At 38.6% G+C, this 19,696-nt stretch overlaps 1 protein-coding gene across 1 annotated transcript in view; it reads right to left on the bottom strand.

The window, feature by feature from the left end:
- Window positions 1–544: 544 nt before the first annotated feature.
- Window positions 545–19,696, bottom strand: part of nudcd1 (NudC domain containing 1) — a 53,577-nt gene continuing 34,425 nt past the window's right edge. The window contains exons 9-10 of the mRNA XM_003447273.5: window positions 8,865–9,024; window positions 545–1,672 (exon numbers count right to left, since the gene is read on the bottom strand). Of these exons, the coding sequence (XP_003447321.1) occupies window positions 1,383–1,672; window positions 8,865–9,024 (450 nt within the window). The 3' untranslated portion in view covers window positions 545–1,382. The remainder of the gene's footprint in view (window positions 1,673–8,864; window positions 9,025–19,696) is intronic.

The raw sequence follows: 19,696 nt of genomic DNA, 5'->3' as shown, positions 1-19,696 counted from the left end.
TAACAATGATTTTGGTTGTGCTGCGCTCTCAAACCGTTAAGATTAATGGTTTATGTCTTAGTGAAATTTTGTATTACATTATTACCTTAAATGTTACACAACATAATATAATAAATGAAATATCTTTATTGGATAAAGCGAGGTTCAAAATTTGTATTTGATTTGATAGATTTAAATCAAAGTTTTCTCAGAGGGGAGTAGATCTTTTTTTAATCACCTCATAAATCAGAAAATACTGACAGGAGAAACACATCTATATTCGCCATGGTCTAAGGAAAAAATGTGCAATTCACACTTTGTAAAAACCTTCAGGACAGAGACAGGACAGGAAGTAGAAAGTTTTCTGAATGTAGATGAAGTGTAACGTTCCATCAGTTTTACTGGAAATGAGAATTCAAATTTTAAGTAACAGAAAGGACAATTCCTCTTATTATGTGACAGAGTGAGCCGTGTAGGAGTATGTTGTGCGACATAAGTTAGCACAACATGTAACGAGCAAAGACTTAAATACGCCAGTGTGGACCAACATCCTTGTTTTTGTTTGTTTTTTAGAATTGTTGTCGGTCAGTTAATGAACTACAAACACAGTGACAGACCGCACCTAAAGCTGTAACGCTGCATGAGCTCGACATGTGTGGAGAAAGGAGACCCGAAGAACTGAAGCAGAGCATTGATACAATAATACACTGAATTTTATCACATGAGACTGAACTGATCCAGTATCGCTGCACTGTTTAGCTGATGTTTAGGCAGATGTCCGACACATTATGGTACTCATGGTGCCGTGTTTCTCTACGTCTCTACACTAATAATAATTTACTAAAACTATTTCCTAACACTAAACAATTTGCAGAATGCATGAGTGCCTTTAATACTTGCTTAGATTAAATGTTAGGTTACATGTTTATTCATATGTTATATATATGTCATTATGCAAATAAAGAATTTTACTGCAAATAGGTAAATCGCATGAATGTCCTAAAGAACATAAAAATAAACACCTACATGTACGTTTTGGATTTATTCGCAGAGTGGCTTGAAAGAAGTCGAGTTATGGAAGCCAAACAGTCCAAATATGTTTCTCCCTGTAATATCTGCCTCATTTACATTCATGTCAGTAATCCAGTCACAGAGGGGAAAAATCAATTCAACAAACATTTATTTTCCACTTTTTTCTGTAAGAACATGATTTTTCACTTTTTGATCATGTAGACATTTTGTAACACACAGAAGACATCTGAAAAGGGAAACACGAGGAGGGGTTCATCCCGAACAAAAAGCACAAAGGATCATTTTTCAGCTCAAGCAGATAATCAGCCTTCAGTGTGGAATGATGGAGCTCTCAGGGGGTAGTGAGATGAAAATCTAACAGAGTCCTAAATCTAATTATTATTGACCTTTAGAACAAAGAGATTACTGGAGGTCAGGATGTACAGTCTCTCATTGGTCGCTCTGAAGCCCAGGATTGGTTTGTCGGAGTCGAGGCTGGCCACCTGTTGCTTGGCAACCTGTCCTACCTGACGGCCCTGCTTCCTGTTGAAGAGGACGGTCTCCACCGGCGAAGGCTGGCGGTAGATGAATGCACGGCGGAGACATTCGCACAGTGAAGCGTAGGAAAAGTTTGGAGCGCAGGTGGCAAACTTCTTATCTCGTTTGGATGCCTGGACATAACCTGCAAAAATAAATAAATAAATAAATAAGATCAGAGACATGCAGGGACAGTTTCTAACCTTCACTTTATACTGTCTCACTGAGATAAGGACACAGAGTGTTACTCCAGATAAGCTTGATTTACAGTCCTGTGTTCTGTGACAGCAGTACTCATAGCTGCTTGGCAGCTAATTTGGTTTCCACAAGGATGAGCAGCATTTTTAGGACAGAAAGACTCTAAAAGACACTTTAAACTCACCAGTCCAGAAACATTAAGACTAAAAGCCCACCACTTTAAAGTGTGGCAGGCCACATAGTGCAGCGTCTATGTGCGGGACAAAAGATGCCATAGGGGAGCTGACCGATGTGCTGACATTAGCTTAAAGTGATCTGATGGCATCTAACAGGAACCTCTGGAGCTGGAGCAAAATGCAGAATGGCTCTTTGAGGCTCTTTGATGCTGGCTCCAAACACAAGTTGGCAAAAATATGAAAACTCATCTTTATAGCAAATTGTTCTGTGCAAGAAGGATTTTTTAAATAACTTACTTATTAAATTTTATAAAAGTCTCAGGTTGCAGGCACTAGCTGTCTCTTCACCTCAATTAATTCAAGTTACTGAAGTGGACATGTCGGCCATATCCATCCAATAAGTCTGTGCTTCAGATTAAGTGAAATTCTATTATTTAATTTATCTGTTAGTCAGTTCTGTGATCTACAGAACTACATTAGACAACAGCTGCCTAAATGGGAGGGTTGCCAGCTGGTGTAGCTCACGTGGGTCTTACAGGTTATAAAAACTGGCTCAGATGAACTGTTCAGGGCTGTCTTCCAGTCCACCTGGCATCATTTGTTAGTTCATGTTTAACATGCTCCATTTTATTTAAGTAAACATCCTGTGTCGACTTCCAAGTATAAACAGAAAGGTGTGTCTGTGCTGGACTTGTCTGATATGTAAGGTACAGTTACGGGTACACTGGTACAGTTTATAAGCAGTTTATAAGCTAGATTTAGCTGATAACGGCCACGCTTTCATCTAAATATAGTCACGAGAAAAAGATGGCAGAAGTCATAAAGTAATAGTGGAGGCTTAAAAAGCCACAAGCCAGAGGGTGATGTCAGAGTGGATATATCCTCCTTCTCTCTGTGGTGGAAACCAACTCCTTAAACTCTAAGACAATATCTTTGTGATGGCATGATTGTTTCTGATTGTTGGAGTATTTCTCTACCTCAACAGCTACTATCTGAAGAAGCGAGGAGATGGAGCTGCTAGTGAGAGGAAAAGAAATCTTTTTTTTGGTCTTTCAGGCCTGGAAATAGCACAGGCGTGAAGTGCTGTAGAGTGCTGTGGCATGGTGTGTCGATATGTGGTTGGCCTAGCTGCTGCTGGCGTGGGCTTGAACATAGAAAATAACACACACACTGTTCCACAGTCGTGTTTCTGACTTAATGCAACATTCTCAGTAAGAGGCACTTACATTTTGAAATAACTGAAATAGTTCAGAACTACAAAGGTTGTGAATAATCTGTACCGTTAATCATCTTATCTTTGAATCTCACAAATGGAAATATTTCCCTTATGAGCCACACTCCCCAAACTACAGATAAACAAAGATCACATATGGCATCTGAGATTGTTTTGAGTTTCTACACAGTACGCTTTTTTCCTGTATTCAATGTAATTAGGGTTAGGACACACAGGAGGGAAATGCAGCTCTTTTCTGTACCTGCTGGCCCAGGACTTGAAACTAACTTGTTACTGGATCAATCTACCTGCTACTACCCTTAACCCTATTGTCTCCATCTAACAGCCAAGCGTAAAAAGGTTTTTGTTTTTCCTATGGCAAAGTTTTGCTGCACAAAGCTCCAGGTGCAGATCCAAATCACAGTATTGGGTGAGGAGAGGTTTAAAAATCTACCCTGGTGTTGCAATGACACAAACACAGCTGAGGAAAAAAGCTAATTGCAGGACGAATAAGAACTCAAGCGAAGCTAAAACATTTCAGTCCCCCCAAACATTCCTCAGAGATCCATGTTTTTAGAAGGGTGTTCAATTCAGAAAGCAGACGTGTGATCAATGAGCCAGCGAATTCAATTAGCTAGAAAGAGAACGCACCACGGCAGCAAAGACATGTTCAGTTAATAGTTGCAGATACTGAAAAGGTCTAAATAGATGTAACAGAAAGAGAAGAAATACTCACCGATTCATTCATTATTTAAGTAATTTATCAAATTACTGTAAATACAAAGAATTTTCCAGTTTCAGCCTCTTGAATATAAAATCAGAGACAATTAAATTCCTTTAAAGATGCCACCTTTGATATTTGGACAATTAATCAATAAGTCAGTTAGTTTGGCAGTGATGCTTTAAATCATGTTAAAAGCTGAAACACTGACAAAGCTTTTCTATTTTATGCGTCACTCCTCCAATAAACTGGCAGCCTGTCCAGGACAACAGCAAGGACAGGCTCCAAAATCCTGAACTGCATAAGTAGTTAAGAAAATGGATGGATGGACAGTTCACTCCTCTGATCATTTGCTTTCACTGAACTGGAAATTGCATATTTGCCAAGGTCACTTCAAGAACACCAAAGAGCTGGGCCAAAAGCATAAAACAGTCATTCTTACTCATCTGATTTATAAAGATGTTTATAAATGTCAAGTCATTTTCATACTGGGAGATGTGCACAGGCCTGATTTGCACTCCCACACTTTGCATTCTTCCTTGTAGCTGCACCAGCGCTTATTACATCTGTCAGTGTGAAGCGCTGCAAAGACAAACAGCCATTTCAGCTGTGTCAATGAGTTTCTGCACCTGCAGCAAACCGGCTTTCATTAGCCATGCAAACCTGTAAAATCATCAATAGTAGTGACATCCTAACAATCAGAATCAAATACAGAAAATGGTAAATTCTTCATTGGAAAACACTTTACCTATATAAACTACATAAAGTAAAAAGACCACCCCACAGAAAGAAACGGTTGGATGTTAATGAGAGTTCATGATTATTCGTAAATAATTGAGTTACTAAATGCCCCTCTAATTGCACCTAAGGCTTCCATCCACCATCGTTTATTTTATCGTCTCATCACATCAGCCACAGATGACTCTAGAAATGTTAGACAGTGCTGTAAAGTTGATTTAGGTGAGTGCGTCTTATCGCTTATAAATGCCAGGTTGCTCCAGTACGCCTTCTCATATGTACACACCGTACACACATCTGCTCCCTGATATTAGTGACAGTGAGACTTTATTGTTCCTCTGCTGCTGAAAAACAAATTATCTTTCACTCTTGCAATCTGATGAGCCACTTCCTGCATGCCTAAGGTTTCCCATCTGACACCACGGCAATTCAAAAACGCAAAACCAGCAATTTCTCTCCTGCAGCTCAACTTTTGTCCTTAATAAAATTAGCTTGTGTAGTTGTGTTGTGTAGCAGAGCCTTAAGCAGCCCAATCAATACTAAACACACTACAGGTTTATAGATTTTAAATCTCTTAATTACTCTGAAAAGTATTATCTAAGGATACATATCAAACACACACAGATATATGCAAGTTAAACAGAAGACGTTTTAAGAGTTTCAAAACACCAATCATGGATTGGAAGCACACATTAACCACACTGTGGTTTCCTTATTGTGAAAATAAAAACAAAAACAGCTCCGTTGCCCTCACAGATATACCACTGTCCCAAGTTTAAATCACCTTCTACATGACCAACAAGCATTTAGGGACACCAGCTTTAAACCAACAGGAGTGTCTCTTATTTTCGAGCTATTTGACAAAACCATTATCCATCTGCCCAAACAAAAGCAGCCTGAACAGGTGGGTCACAGTATAAAGCAAGGCCATAACAATGCAGTGGTACTGCCTCATTTACATGAATAGAGGGGCCATAAACTCCATCACTGCGTGCCGGAAATTCTTGTGGTGTTTTCATTTATAAAGACTATAAGACCCACATAGTTATAGCAACAGAGCCTGTGCCACCTTACTTAATTGACAGTCAAATCATCTCTTTACTTTGCAGGAAAACCACAGCCTCTGCAAACTGAAGTATTTAAGACATTAAAAAACTTTTTAAGGACTCTTTCACGTGTATACATTTAATGGTGGTCTGGCACAGTCATTTCGAGTGTTACAAGGATGATCTCTGGTGCTCAAGCATCCACATTTTGAGTCCAGTTTCTCTCTGGGCCTTGTTGCGACCCATTGAGGTAATTTCTGAAAATATCACCAGGGATCCATCTGCAGTCCAAAATTGGATGATATCCAAACAGAAATGTGCTGTTTGGTAAGTGCGCCTTCTTAACAAAAGAGAAATGAAGAAGTCACGGCTGTCAAAGTGCTCCAGGTGTCTGTTGTTTTAAGATGAGAAGAGACAGGTGAGGAGATAAATTACACAGACTAAGAGACTGAAAGAGACGCAGCTCTGGAAACAGGCGCAGTCTCAGCACGTCGGTGAGTGTCTGAGCTAACAGACACGATACGATGCAGCCCTCACACTCAGATATATTACCCAGAGCAGTTTAAAATGTTTAAGTGCAAAGCAGATAATCAGTCATGTCCCTAAATGATTTTCATAGACATTTTTGTGTCCCCGTTATCATTAACTACACTTTTAAAGCAGTCATTTAGTTGTCCATCCTCTGAAGTTGTGAAGCAGCAGGAGCAGCAGCAGCGTGATACTGGACTTAAATGTAAAAGTTATCAGTGCTTGAAATTAATTATTCATCTTATGCTGTCCTTTTTTTAATCATAAAGATAGAGTTTTACATCAATTTGACATTTACTGTGACTCATACATCTTGGGATAAACTTTGCACTACAGACATAGTGGCGTAGCTTCTATGCTAATACAGGTGATTTTTCACAGAATAAAAGCAACTCTTTCTGCAAAAAGATATTTCTCTTTGGATTTGAAACAATAATATTTCCTCTAAGCCCTGACTGTAGTATCATTTCCTTTATTAAGTATAAAGCCGAAGCTACTGGCTAGCCGTCGACCCAGTTTCTGCCTCTCACACACAGCTGGAGGTTGTTTTAATGTTAACAGGCCAGAGAAGCGCCTGGGAAACAACATTTATTCCTCTCGAGTGGCAAATGGCTGCAAGCAGTGTTGGTTTGACAACATAACCATATTTGTTAGGCTTAAAAGGCGCTGTAGTGTGTTATCATGAAAGATGTGTAGAAAACTGGAAACTCAGCAACTGTTAAAGATTCACTGCAGCGCTATTGTATGAAAATTTAATATAAAAACTAAAAATGCAGGGACCTTTTATGCCTTCTGTGTCAAAGAATTTGTCTTTTTTCTGCTTTAAAACCAGGTTCTATTTGTACTTCCTCTCTATCAACACCACTTTGTGTAAACTGAATAGTAAACAATTTATTAGGACCCAGCAAAGAATTTTATTTTGAAAAACTTATCAGTTGTTGGTTTTTTTCAGTGTCTGATCAAGGTAGAAAAATAGTTCCAAAACAACAGTTCAAGGTTTCACTTCTTAAATGTAGCTGGGGCACTGTTGTTAGACTTTCTAGTAAGAGAAAGTCTGAGTTTAAAACTTGTTTCTGTTATCTCTTTATCGATTTGAAAAAAATTAAATGAACCAAACCTTCATAAAAGAAAAAAAAACACTTCATTGATGACTCAAACTTGTGACCTCCAGCTTTCGGGCCCACACTTTTCCTATAGAGCTGTCTGGGTTTAAGATGCTGACACTCAGGATGAAATAAATGATAAAAAATGTAGATGTATATAAACATAAATACTTAGTTTGTAAGAGTCTGACTGGACTTCTGTTCTGTGTGGAAACGTCAGCTTCCGCCCATCTGTGGTTTCATATTTGTGACCAGTTCTGATCCTGGAGATGATCTCAGGGTTTCAACCATGTCTGCTGGAGATCTTCACTAATGCTGGAAGCCCACTGGGGGAAGCTGCTGGACCAAACTGTGACTACAGCACATTTCAGAGGCAGATCTTTGCTCCACTAACAAATGCTCCAAGACTTATTTTTCTTTTTTCAGCAGATGAGGCAGGCAGAAAGTCAAACAGAGGAAAAAGCTTTGAATATCCAGTCAATTCTCAAACTACAAACACTCTTAAATGGTTAAAAAGGATGGGCACCAGTACAGTTTACTGATTGACCAGGTGCCCGTATGCCTTACAGCCCCAAAGCAGAGGCTGAAGTTCGAGTTCGACCTGCTGTCCCTTGCTGCATGTCTTCACCTGCTCTCTTTGCCCAAAATTAAACCTTTAAAAAAAAAGGTTAAAAAGGAAACTTTGTAGCAGATGCAATGTAACAGACCTCAGTCCAGCGGGGCATAAATTAGGTTTCACTTTTGACAGAGACTCTGCAGATTTGTACACTGGCAGCTAAAAGCCTCAAATCCTACCACATCTTATTGGATTCTTTTCCAGTGACTGGGGAATCCATGACAGATCTCAGAACTCATTTTTAGCCAATTTGCTTTATGACGTTGTTTATTGTCATGCTGGAAGCCCCCAGACTGGGGCCATAAAAGGATGCAGCTGGTTAGCGACAGCACTCAGATAGCTGTGGCTGGTGTTCAGCGTGACAAGAAAAGTTTCCCCCACCATCACAGAACTACTGACACCAGCAGTCTGGACTGCTGAGACAAGGCAGGTTGGTTCAGAAAGGATTCATGCTGGCGAGGGGAAGTGACTACCATCTGCAGTCTGGGACAGAAATTCAGAATTACCAGATCAGGATGCGTTCTCTCCAGTATTTGTACAGTTTCTATGAGTCTGTGCTTCCTGTGGCCACAAATTTCTATTGTTTGCCAACAAGAATTGAGGTCTTCTTCTGCTTGCTCGGCCCATCTGTCTCCAGGCTTCAGTTCAGCACAGATGAAGAGTTTTCCTCTCATCTTCTCGTCAACAAAGCATTCCTTTCAGCAGAACTGCCCCTTATATAATCCCACGTTAGCCCTACAGACTGTTGTGGCAAACAACAAATGAGCATTTTGGATCAGACCAGCCTGTCTTCTACCAACAACCATGAGAGAACAGATGAGATTTACCTCCACTCAGATGTCTGATGTGAACATTAACCCCTGACCTTCATCTGCATTTTATGCATTACACTGTAGCCTCATAGGATAATTGTACAGGTGTTCCTTACGTGTTTGGGTTTAGTGGGTCTATAATTGAGGGAAATTCACAGAGTAAGTGTTGTGACTTTAAACTCTTACCCAGAGCATTGAACGTGGCGATGTGCTCCCACATGTTACCGGGTTGATCAGGGCGAGGCTGCCAAACGAGAGCGTCCACGTCATGTCGGAGGCAGAGGCACGGCATTTCGGATGGGTTTGCATCAACCGTGAACAGGTACTGGTGACTCCCTAGATTCACCTGGAGACACACAAACATGAGGGTTTTATGTTGATGTCCCAAGAAAAACTAGTGTGTTGATCCTTGAGGTTGTAGAGGTTCAGCAGCAAAGACACGAAGCAGGTAAAACAAAACATGTAATGCTATTCCCTGTATTTTGTATTTTAACCTGAGTTCAGCAGGTTTGTTTGTATTTGCCTCATATTGAATTCTGATAAATGTGCTTGTCGTAACTCTGTGCGGTTTGCTGCTATTCTAGTCCGACTCCATTTGTTCTGGAAAGAAAACGACTGTTGTTATGACATAATCACTTTTCGGCATCTGACTGTTCACACTGATTCCTCACTTGGCGAAAACTGCCAACTTGTCTCAGAGGCTGTCAGGCGGCGTTGTCCTCCCCATCTCAATACACTTTTGACAAGCATTCAAAACGCTGCATAAACCAGCTCATAAGCTGGTGGATGATTGTAGCAAACAATGACGAGCCATTTAGGAAGCCGTCATCTCTCCTCTCTAAAACTCATTTTCTTGCCACTTGTGCTTGACTTGGAGTGTGAGGCTTTGGTACAGCCTCTGTGTGTGTTTATGTGGGGGAGGTGACTGATAACGATGCCACTGCCTGCCCTGTGACATGACCAGTGAATACGAAACAAACAGTGGAAATACAAATAAGTGTACCAAATTAAATTGACTTAAATCACAAGTTACAAAGGCTACTGCATGTGATCTCATCCCTTAGTTTTCCCTCTTCACATTGCCCATCAGTAAGTAAGATCAGGTGTTCCCGTAATGTCAGCTCCTCCAAAGATAAAACCAGATTTCTGATATTCTTTGGACAGCTTTAGTTATAAGTGCAACAACTGATTTTTAAAGCTAATCTCTTTTGTCATTGTGATGGTACCTTGTTGTTAGCAGGCAGAATTGTGTACCTCAATTATCAGAGAGAGCAAAGTCAGGAGGGGCTTTATCACCACCAAGCTAGGGCTTATCGAACAGGTTGGAGGTTGGTTGGTTGGGCATGGGGCCGGCAACCCCATCCTATAAACCACTGAATGTTACTACCATGGATCTTGCAGTAAGTGTAAGCCGTCTGCATGACTACTTCTGACAAAAGCCTTCAGCAGGGAGTCAGAGGAACAAAGACCTATTCAGGCCTAGACATATAAAAAAGAAAGCCTGTAATAAGATACTGAGTAATCTCTGCTATAAAACAAATCCATGGCATACCAATACATGCCTCACGTTTGAAAACTTCAGCATTAAACACTGTTTCAGCTGTATTAAACTATAAAAGTGACAATTAGCACTACATTGGCTCAATATTGGAATCTCATGATACTGGCTCTGCTGACTAATATGGGCATACCAACGTCCAGGGTTTCTGCATGGAAATTACATGCCTGGTAGGATCACTACCACCTGTGGTCTTTAATATATGAATCAAAGAAACATTTTTTAGACCAGAGTTGGAAGTTAGCTAATGGTCAGTCTTTAAAAAATTCATTAGATAACCACACATTGTAAGGTATCAGCTGCCCTACACTGCAAAAACTCAAAATCTTACCAAGAGTATTTGTCTTATTTCTAGTCAAAATCATCTCATTACACTTAAAATAAGACAGAATCAGCTAAAGGGCAACATTTCAGTAAGCTAAAGGAACTTGTTTCAAGACAGTAAATCTTAAAACTAGAAAAAAACTAGACAATTTTTACTTGTTTCATTGGCAGATTTTTTCTCTTATTTCAAGCTAAAATATCTTGTATGTATCTTGTAATGAGATAATTTTGACTAGAAATAAGACAAATACTCGGTAAGATTTTGAGTTTTTGCAGTGTAAATTAACAGTATTGGTAATGATCAAAAATAAAGTTTTGTTACTGTAACAGCTAAGCTCTTTGATCGAAATTACTTTTTTATAACTAAAATATAATTATTGTTATTATTCAGGATTTTTAAAATAACACATTTTTTTCATTCAGATGCCAAATTACAGATATTTACTTGCATCCCAGAACATAAAAATTAGTCCCAGTTTTTTAACATGCTTGATTGATTTCTAGGGACCCGAATAAAATTTGGGTTTAAAAATGTGAATTCAGTTTGCTATTTGCCTAATAAATAGCATAATTTTTAAAAAGATTTTTAAAATGTGTTTTCTTGTTTTCTATTACATGTGGTCTCATATAATTGTTAAGCACTGTGGGCAAAGCTGTTTTTGCCTGTTCTCTGTTCTTAGCGTGATTATTGTACATAAAACGACCTATGTGTGGCTGAGGAAAATAAAACCATTTCCAGAATACTAATATTCTGCTGCTTGTTTCCAGGAAAGGAAAAAAAACAAAAAACAATCATAAGCCTTTTATTGCATTATTTTCACAAACACCTTTCTCTGCAGGGGGTTCAGGTCTCACCTTACAAGCTGTGGCAATTTAAACCCGGGCAAAAAGTAAACAGAGTGACACTAAAAAGATTATAGAAATAGTGATTGTATTAGTATTGTATTGTATTTTGTATTGTATTCTACTTTAGCTTCTTCACAAAGCCTTTATTGAATAAGAAGGATTTAACTGAAGGGAGCAGTGGATTATCCTTCTGAATCCAGAATCACAATTCCTGCTAATTCCTGTATTAGCTTCAACATGGAGATATAATATTCACAACTGAGAGTGATTAAAAAAAATAGTAAAAGAACAGGCGGAGCTCTTAAACAGGACTTTTGTCTGTCAGCAGGAAAGGTTCAATCTAATGCAGCAACAGTATAGGACAGAATAAGGTGAATGTCTCACTGTCTCATCTTTTCTTCCTTCATCTTACGTCAGTTTTCCTGCATCTCTACAGAACGTGCACATAATAAAACGCATAAAAATGGCACTGAATATGATTAAGAACCGAGAGTCGGTTAAGTTGCCACAATACATACTGCTTAAATGGACCTAAAGAGAAGTGCTTTATGCATTCAGATCGTTTTTGTTTGAGATGCTCTTTGGAAAGGAGAAGTTTATATAGAATATATACAAGTATTCCAAGGCACTTACTTTCAAACAACATTTAAAATGCATTAGTTTTCATGTGTAATCTAAAAGAAACAACCTCCCTGATGAAGGCTTATAAACTGAACTTGGCATTTTTTAAGTTAAACATAACTTTTTTAAAAACTGCCTGTATATTGCTACAGTGGAAATTACTCAAAAAGACAGACTCTCCATTTTTATTGTTCTGATCAGTTTGAAGTGAGCAGGGTTCAGCTGATGTCATGCATGTATGCACCAGTCAGGATCTTATGAATGAAAACACAATACAAAATGTGTCTTTCAATAAAATAAATTAATAAAAAACCAGCAGGAATGACTTGTTTAATCCTTTGTTATTTCTTTGATTTTATCATGATGTCACCATAGCTCTGTGAAAAGCCTTTAGTTGATCCAAAACTAAAGGGACAACAAAGACAAATCATATTTCTCCATTTAAGCTTCTTTTCACTAACTTCTTGTAAAATCCAGAATGCAATATAAAACCCTTCTCCCTTAATGACCAAGCTCCATCATATCTTAAATATCTCATAGTACCATATTATGGCAACAGAGCAGAACTAAGCCTTCAGCTATCGGGCTCCTCCTCTGTAGAATCAGCTAGTTCGCCTTCCTGCAATGTCAATAAATGCCATTTTTGTCACGTCTGCAAGCATAACTCAGTTACACAGCAGGCCTCCTTTTGTGTCACTCCAAATTCTTGCCTGTCAATCCCAACTTTCTAATAGGAGACATGATTTTACTCCAAATCATGATCTTTTCCTTATCCAAGTAGTCACTGCCTACATTTAGTGTGAAACAAAACAAATGAAGAAGAAGCGAAAAAGCAAACCACGGTCTCCTGCTCGATTTACACGCTACTTAAGATTAAAATGTTATCTCTTATAAGCAAATACCGCTGCTGCCAGTGCATCAAAGGCACTGATCCCAAAGGAAACCTTGTGCATAATGGGGAGATGCAGGTGGCATCTGAAAACATTACATTATATTATGTACCAGGATTAGAACATGTTGGTGGAAGCACTATTTAGTATTAACATTTGGTCTTCTCTTTACAGCACCTCGTACTTTTTCCTCTTTGTTCTTTTTTACCTGAACCATAACTGTACATAGAGGTAGTGCAGGTACTGTATCTTTTGGATGCAGAGCAACATGTTTTTGTTCTGCAGTCACTCGCGCCTACAACCTGCCCAGTGTGGGTTTGTCATTGCACAATACTCATCTATTCATTCTGCTCTCTTTTCACTCCAAATAGTCGACAGCCACCCACCCTGTGGTTGGTTCTGTCAGAGATTTCATCCAGAAACCAATCCAGACCTTTTTCCTCACACATACTGCTGCTTCCTTAACCCTTTGAGGTGTCAGTTGTCACGGTGATGACATCAACCCTAAACATAAGCGATCAAAATATGTAATTTTAGTTTTAATTTAATTGCTCTCCCAAGTTTTGACAATCAGGGAAGAAATTAAATTGGCATATCAGATCTCACACACTGAGGAGGAGCTTGGGGGTTTTTCTCTATAATTCTCAAGAGTTTTGACCGTACTGATTAAATTTAATATTGATTATAAATGTTTCACATTTTAAAGGAAATATTTCACAACTGAAAGCAAACTTGAAAGGCTTTAAATGATATAAAGCAAAATGTCTTTAAATATTATTTTAATTTATTTGTAAAATAGTATTCATGTAAGCTGCTTCCTTTTTGCCTTGACATATTTACCCTGAAGGTTTATTCTTAAGGTTGAAAACATCCAGTTCAGAGACCTTTGATCTGTATCTCAGTGCTCAATCGCTGCTTTTAACTTCAAGACAAAGACCATGACATGTTTAAAAAGTCGCATAAATAAGCCAGTCTGTGAGTTAAGACATTTTTAGGTATATTATATAGGGATTGCATAATAAATGCACAACACAAGGTACTGCCACTGAAGCCTGTATAGAAAAGTACTTAATAATTACTCATACCTGCTAACATCTTCAAAAAAAACTGTCAGTAAAAGCTGTTTTATTTTTAATCAAATGGTTTATAGATGATGACAGGAAGTGGGAAAAAATGCATCTGTATGCAGAGGCCAGATGTCTGTTATAACAGCTGAAATGCCAACTCCCTTTCATCACTGCTGCCGTCACGCTCTTAGAAGGCTGCTGCTCACTCGCCTTTCCAGAGAGAGGACAAAGCATTGTTTACTTACACTCTAATCTGCCCGAGACGCTCAATTTTATCTTTTAAAAACCATCCAAGTGTTTTGTTTGACAGCAAGGGAGCCAGCTGCACCAAAGGACAGTCAAATATGACCTTCAGTTATAACCAGAGTGTAAAATCAAAGTTTTTTTAGGAAATTGCATATCATAAATGTGTGACTCTACCGCCACCTGAGGAGGGATGGGATGTCTCTCCCAGTGATTGTGTGTGTTTGTGTTGTAATACCCATTGATCAAAAAAACCCAAAAAGCAAACTGCAGTTCAGGGAAGCTCTTTGTGCTCTGCAATTGTCAGATGACTAGTTTGTGGAATCACACCTGTCCTGGTGGACAATGCAACACCTGAACAGATGCCAGCTTCACACCACATTTGTATCTTCACACTGAAATTAAGCACTGCTACACTGCCTCTCGGGCCAATTGAAATAAAAAAAAGTTAAGTTTTGTAGCTGTTTCACAAGAGCTACAAAACAACTGGACTTTGAAACCAGTTCTTTATTTAAAGGATTTCTTCTTCTTTCAGCTGCTCCCTTTAGGGGTCACAACAGCAAATAATCTGCCACTAATCTCACCCCATCCTTAGTGTCCTCTTCAGCCACACCAGCCCTCTGCATGTCCTCCTTCACTACTTCAGTGAACCTCCTCTTTTCCTCCTGCCTGGCAGTTCCATCTTCAACATCCTTTGTCCAAGATATCGACTATCCCTCCTCTGCACATGACCAAACCATCGAAGCCTTCCCTCTTTAACTCTTTAACTGACCATACATTTACACTCCTACCTTTCCTTTTCTCTCCTACCTTCTAACATGCCTTCCCCTGCTCCACTTCCTTTGTCTTTGGCTAGCAGTAGCATAATTTCCACCTGCACCCTGTTGCCCTTTCTTACATAACTCTCCTAATTTATCCAGGGGCTATTGCTCCCCATCCCCTCCCCACAAAGGACAATAGACACAAAAAAGAAAGAGTAGCAAAGTTAAATAAAATATATCAGTCTTCTAGATAATCTGAATTAACAACTACATTCACATTTAAAAGAGCTAAGTTGCTAGTTGGACCATAAGGGATTTTTTTTGTAATTCTGTCTCTATGCTGCAATAGTGGAATTGAAGTAAAACAATCAATATGTGATTAAAGTGCAGACTTTCAGCTTCAATTCAAGGGGTTTAACAAAAGTATTGCTCTGCTGTTCACCAATTACAGTCTCACATTTTCAGAGGCTCACATGTAATTGGACAGACTAGTACTATTTTAAATATAAGGACTGTTTTTATTACTTGGATAAAAAAAACGTTTGCAGACAATGACTGGCTGAATTCTGGATCACCAAATGCCGTGCTTCCTTCCTTGATATGTTCTACTAGGTCTTGTTTGTGAGTCTCTCTGCATTTGGTGACCGGGATAGACAAAATTTAAAATGACTATATTATAAGGACAGCTCCAGTTGACTTGTTCAGAAATAAAGTGAGATGGTTTGGACATGTGCAGAGGAGGGACAGGCGATGTTAAATATGGAGCAGTCAAGTAAGCAGAAAAGAAAAAGACCACAAATGAGATTCATGGATGTAGTGAAGAAGGAAATGCAGAGCGCTGGTGTGACAGAGGAGGATGATGGAGATAGAGTGAGACGGAGGCCGATGATCTGCTGTGACAACCCTTAAAGAGTCCAACCATAAGAAGAAGAAATGAGGAGCATTTTCTATTGGGTTGAGAACAGGTGACTTACTTGGTCAGCGATTTCCCCGTTGCATGAAAATACAAGGTACACAATCATTCTTGATTGTAGACTTTGAGAATGACACACCTGTCTTTCTGAGAGAGTTCCTAACTTGATTAGATGTTGTGAAGGTCTTTTAATAAACCATGTAAATAATTTTATCATCATGCACTTTGGTTGATTTGGTCACTCCTAAAGTTTTTGCTCTCTATCTCATAGATTTAATTTTGGTTCATCAACCAAATGATGGCCTTCTTCACTTAAACTGGCATCTTTTTGGACCTTACATTAGGAGTTCCAGTGAACACCTACTATACACAAGTTCAACACTTGAAATCAGCAGAAGATATTTGCTAAATTTGTAACAAATAACAACTGTGACAGTGTTCAGAAGAAAGAATGTTTACAAGTCTAACAAATTATAAATTAAACTGCACAACCAGTACCAGTCTAAATGAAAGGATTAGAAGTTCAGAACAATGTGAATTTCCCATTGTGTCTTAGATAAGACAGGCCATCTTATCATAGATCTCTCCTTTAATTATTTATTTATTGTTTGTAAATTATGAGTCATAACGGTTCTGGCAGAATTTGCTTAAAATTATTAAATTTAAGTTGCCTTTGATGTAATAGCTGAGGAACCAAGATAATATATAATAAATAGCAGTGCGGTAGTCTGTTTCACAATGTCATCGTTGTTTTATCTCATCATAAATGCAGTACACGCCCTTTCTAATGAGAACGGGCTCTGACTCTACTTAAAAGCCCAAATTTGCCCTCAGTGACTGTGATGTTGACTAAAATAGGATTTTTTCTAAGATTTGACCGCATGACCTGGCAGTCATGGCCAGGATGTTAACATATAGAAATTTGCTCATTTCTGAACATTTTAGCAGTCTTATGCTAACCCCAACAGGGTTAAACTGAGTTCCCTTCCAGACATAAAATCATAACAGTATGACATTCAAAGGTCGGACTGTTAGTAATAACTCTACCTCATCCAAGCAGGAAATTGCTGGCAAATTTAACAGCAACAAAGAGCGTAGAAGAGCGTAGAAGAGCTCTGAACAGGCGAAGCGCTGACAGACTGCCATCAACAAACAGAAAACTTTTTCACAAGAAAAAAATCAGTGTTTTTGTTTTGTCTGAGCAAATATAACATGCATATTATAAAGCTCTGTCTGCAAAACACCCATTCTTAGAACATTCAAATGTATCTAATAACTTAAATGTCTGAAAACGTTTCAATCCAATTATCATTTTCTGGTAACAAATTATATCATAAAAAAGGTTCTGATCCTGCTGCACAGCCTACATGATGCTGAGATAAGCACGGCTGTAAAATCCATTACAGGTGTCCTAAGTAGATGTGACTCACAGCCTCCCTCTGAGGAAAGCACACAAAAACCATTCTTCATCTTTTTCAGGTGGGATCAGAACCGCAGACAAACACACAGCCAAAGGTGGCAAATTAATAGGAGGAGCCCAAATTTTAAGCTAAAAGGCTTTTTGAAAAAGGTCAGGTATCCTAGTGGGCAGGCAGGCGGCTGAAGCATTAAGGTGGATAAAATGAGGTACGGAGCCAAAGAATGGAAAAGTAAGGCTTCCTGGATGAAATCCTGTACACAGACACGCTCACGCATCCATGTACACACACACACACACACACACACACACACACACAGATTTAGCCTTCCTTCAAAAGCCTGATGGAACAGAAACAACTACAATCAAACTTATTTAAGAGCTGCAGGTTGCCTGGTTGTACTATTTGCAGAGTAAATGAAGGGAGACACATTAAAGGGCTTTTATTCCTATTTAGCCCTTCATCACAGTCTGAGCAGAAACACTGTACTGTACACTCAATAGTTGTTATTAGGCTTTCATTAAATAATGAAAGGCTTCGTTTTTTACCGAGTTTTTGTGATGGGGAATTTTTCATTATGAACACAGGAATTATTTTGCCCAAACGAAGCACAGAAAAGTGAAAAGGGAACATCTGTGGCGGATGTACTGTGGTCTAATATTCACACATGAATAGAGCTTTTGCAGTCGGCTATATACAGTATCCGGGCTGGTGGAAGACAAACATCCAGTTATGCTCCTTCAGAAGTGAGGTTGAAACTGTTGCTTTTACAAACACGTCATTGAGTGGAGTGTGCAATAGGATGTTTTTTTTTTTTTATAAATGTGAAAGCATACTTGGCATGTCCTTAAAATACAAATGCAAAACCCATTAAATCCTTGCTTTCCTTATCAACTGTGAGCCTCTTTTTTACAAACTAAAATAGATGTTGTTCTAAAGAACTGCAAACTGTGACGTCCGATTTTCACCTTCGGGCGAATAATGGACAACAAAGACAAAGTTGCTAATTTCTCCTCATGCAAACTGAACGCATTCAAGAAGCGAAAAAACTGCAAATAATATAGGGATGATATTTCAGTGTGCAGCTTTGGAAACCTTCTGTTGGAAGAGTGCAGTAAAAACATTATTAACACTTTGTATTTTTGCTTGTTTGGTGTGAGAGGAAATAAAAAGTCTCTTATTTGTTACATTTTGAAAATGTTTAAAAAGAGCTACAAATATCCAAACAAGACCAAATTTATTCTGGATAAAAAGTAGCCACAAAACTCGATGACCCATGTGACTCATTTGCAACTGGTTGCTGGTAGTCCCAAGGCGAAATAAGTCCTAAAAAAAGGATGTACGGAAGGCCTCCTTACATTTGTTTTGGTTGCTAGCAGATTCCCACGGATGACAATAGTTTGCATGAAAGACACCAACTCATCTGGAAACATCTACTCTCCAAGTGCTGGTAAAACTTTAAAAATGCGATGCAAACCGTAAAGAGTGACCGTTCACTTTCAAAGTAAAAAACTGTGCATTTCAAAATATGGTGACTGCAGCCAGTGAGGCACAACTTTTAATTTTAAGATCAACATTTGGTTTCTGGTTTGTTTTATACTTTTTCAGCTTTTAAAAAGGTCAATTTTTAAATGAACTGGATCTTTCTTATATTCTACTCTGCTTGAGCACTCAAAGCATTCCATATGTCAAGTAGTATAGAGCGCTTTCTATAGATGGATGAAAAGAATTTCATCTCTTTTGTTTAACCATTATATACACAATCACACTTTCTAACTTTGTAAATATGAAGACACGTAGCAGCCGCCTCACTCAAGGTTAAAAAACATGAAACAGCAAGAAAAGAAAGACTTTTCTGGCATACACCATTATCCTTAAAAAACACCTTACTAATATGCATTTTCCTGTTTGGGTCCCATATGCTCGCTCCCTAAATTGGTACTAAGTGCTAATTAGTCAACACATCAACATACCACAGTGAGCATGGTAAACACTGCACCTGCTAAGTATACAGATTTTAGCCTTTAACTCAGTGTGCTTAAGTACAGCCAATAGCGAGACTGCGCTTTGCAGCTTGGTGATTATATGAAAGTGTAATTCTAACTAATATTATATATCCAGTCTGGCTTTTTGCTTAAAATGCTAATGTTAAAATTGATTCTCCCTAAAGACTGTCTGGGTTTTGACAAAAGGCGTCCTACTGATCCAAAGTGTTTTATATTCAGTGGACAGATACCATCAATCTCTCTGGTGACAAGTCCACATCGTTGTCCATACAAAAGGAAAAAGTCAATATATGACTCTGGATCTGAACAACAATATAAAATCCCCTGAAACAACCCGAAAAAAAATGACAGGAAATGAAAGCAAAGATCTC

The sequence above is a fragment of the Oreochromis niloticus genome, linkage group LG22, assembly GCF_001858045.2.
Source record: "Oreochromis niloticus isolate F11D_XX linkage group LG22, O_niloticus_UMD_NMBU, whole genome shotgun sequence".
Lineage (NCBI taxonomy): Eukaryota > Metazoa > Chordata > Actinopteri > Cichliformes > Cichlidae > Oreochromis > Oreochromis niloticus.
The sequence above is the reverse complement of the archived record's forward strand: the minus strand, read 5'-3'. Positions and strand labels throughout refer to the sequence as shown.